This window comes from Xyrauchen texanus, chromosome 10 (assembly GCF_025860055.1).
Source record: "Xyrauchen texanus isolate HMW12.3.18 chromosome 10, RBS_HiC_50CHRs, whole genome shotgun sequence".
Taxonomy (NCBI): domain Eukaryota; kingdom Metazoa; phylum Chordata; class Actinopteri; order Cypriniformes; family Catostomidae; genus Xyrauchen; species Xyrauchen texanus.
The window spans coordinates 3,864,251-3,866,750 of record NC_068285.1 but is presented as its reverse complement, the minus strand read 5'-3'; the positions used below and the strand labels follow the sequence as shown (position 1 = coordinate 3,866,750).

Below are 2,500 nucleotides of genomic sequence, written 5' to 3'. Positions count from 1 at the left end.
CCAAATTCATATTAGTGCATATATGTATTTATATTACGTTTTTATGTAAAACATTTAAATTCAGTATAAATGTTGCTTTAGTGGCTAACCCTAAATGTCATTTTTTTTAATACAATTATTATTTAATAATTAATTTTTTTATGCACGATTTATAATCACATTTATTCAAACTACACAATAATGACTTTATAGATATTACAGTTTCATTTTCTGTTAATTCAAGACTTTCTGTAAAGAAATCAATAAAAATGACGACTTTTAGTTTTCCATTTTTTAAATTATGAATATTATTACGTTTGTAATTAATTAATAATATTAAATACATTTTGAATAATATTTAAGTATTTTCAGCCTTAGTAAGATCACAGGCATTTTTTCCCTCAATATCAAATTTATTTTTAGTTCAGAAATATATTCACACACGCGCGCGCGCGCACACGCACACAAATGAGCATGACGTCATTGACCCATAGCTAATTAGCAGAGGAAAGAAGAAGACACGCGCACTTGGTGTTGAAGGTCATATGTGGCTGTCACGTAACACCATCATCCTCATCATCATCATCATCATCATCCTCATCATCCTCATCCTCATCATCTGCGTTTGTAAGACCCGTCATGTTGACATTCTTCATGTTGTGAGTGATGCTGCGGGATGCGGCTCTGGTCCTGATGCTGATGTTCAATCTGTCTCACTCTCATCACATTCATCATTGACACTCACCCAGTCACAGGCGGTGGTCTCGTTCTCTGCTCTGAATTTCCTCTGCTCGCCCCATGTCCGCAGTCCCGTCTCACACACGCCCTTCAGATAATCGGTACCGAGAGACAGTTTGGCGGACGAGGACGCGACGGCTCCGAGAAACCCCGCCAGCAACGCGTACAAAACCCCGGGAAACATGACGATCAGCTCATAACTTCCCCAAACCAACACATCTCTACCGCAGTGTGTGTGTGTGTGTGCGAGATGTTGCACGCCAATGAAAACCCTCCATCATATCACCACTGCGAGGACAACCTGACAGATGCATTCTGGGAACAGTAGTTTATGCAGCATGATATAATGTAGCAGGAAGAGCTATTATGCTATTCTGAACAGAGCTTAAAATGAAAATTAGATTTACATTTCCTAAAGAAAATAGCAGTTTGTGGCGGTCCAGAGGAATGTCAATATTCAACATTTATAGCATGCAGCTCAAGACTATGCATGTTGTGTTTCATTAAAGCATTGGAGAGTGGAGAGTGGGGACATGTATGGATAAATGCACGTGTATATTGTAAGTGCATTGTGTGAATAATGTGTCACGTGGGTCGGATTATGTCATGTTGCTTACAGCGGTTATTACAGCAATGCTACACCACAATAAGTATTGCTGAGACGTTACAAAAGACTTGAGGATGTTTATTGCTGGGTGATTGATTTCTAAGATGTGCTGACTTATGCTAAGTGAATGGCTATGCATTTAAAGTCCTTACAGCAGTTGGAATAATATCAGTCACACTTTTAAGAGTCTAATATCTGCTAATGAGATAAATATTGATATGTTGCATGCAGATAAACGGTATGCTTTTGACTGAATGTCGATGGAGAAACATGCTTTTTCTGCTGAAATGCAATTCTTGAGCAAACAGAGGAAGTGTTTTCCCTGCTTGCATAATGCAAAGATGGTGACAGCAGTCACAACAGTAAGACCTCCACCTCCTCCAAAACATACTATAAGTTTCAGCACTCAAAACTTCCTCCTCAACGCAAAAAGAGCTTTTCTTTAAAACCAAGCTGCCAAAACGACATCTGCACCTGACCGCCTCCACAACACATCAACCCCAACTTTGCCTTGTCACTGCCGTAGCCCCGCCCACTTGTGGTGAGCAGTGAGATGACAGGTCAGTCAAGGGCAGAGAGCCAATCAGAACAGTCGGTGTTTAAAACCGAGCATTTCTGACTAAAAGGTTTTTTTATGTTATTTTGTTATGGTCAATACTGAAGTCTTGAAGATGCTCTGATGTGCAAAAGACGTCTTTTAAACAGAAGAATATTTGTGATTTGTAGTTTTAGGGCCACTAGAGGATGCTAGAGTTTCTCTTAACTATGTGCACCCTTGTGCACTGATGTATCATAAATGTGTTATTGGTGTTTGCTGTTGGGGGTAGACTCTTGACTCGGACCAGTAAGTCCTCAAACACTGTGATTGTGGAGGAAAACAGCCGAATATTCATCTGTAAAACTCTACTGCCCTGTCACAGATTGACCTCTGACAATGGCATCATGCAGCAGAGAGAAGTCGTTTAAGGTTGTTTAAGGTCATCAGCGGCATGTTTCTTTATCAGTGAACTCAGAAGTTCCTCCAGATCTCTCCAGAGGTCGAACTCTTTTCTTCTCTCATCCTGAAGAAGTCATCAGAGGACAGATCTGAGGGAGAAACAATTCAACAGCTTGAGTTAAAAAACTTTCAATGAACAACAGACAGAAACTAATTAAAGCCTGTCAGATGTCTGTCTG

General features: G+C 39.9%; 1 protein-coding gene across 1 annotated transcript in view; it reads right to left on the bottom strand.

The window, feature by feature from the left end:
• LOC127650077 (transmembrane protein 42-like) overlaps nt 1-1,096 on the bottom strand; it is a 12,193-nt gene extending 11,097 nt beyond the window's left edge. The window contains exon 1 of the mRNA XM_052135277.1: nt 725-1,096. Within this exon, the coding sequence (XP_051991237.1) occupies nt 725-901 (177 nt within the window). The 5' untranslated portion in view covers nt 902-1,096. The remainder of the gene's footprint in view (nt 1-724) is intronic.
• Nucleotides 1,097-2,500: the final 1,404 nt, after the last annotated feature.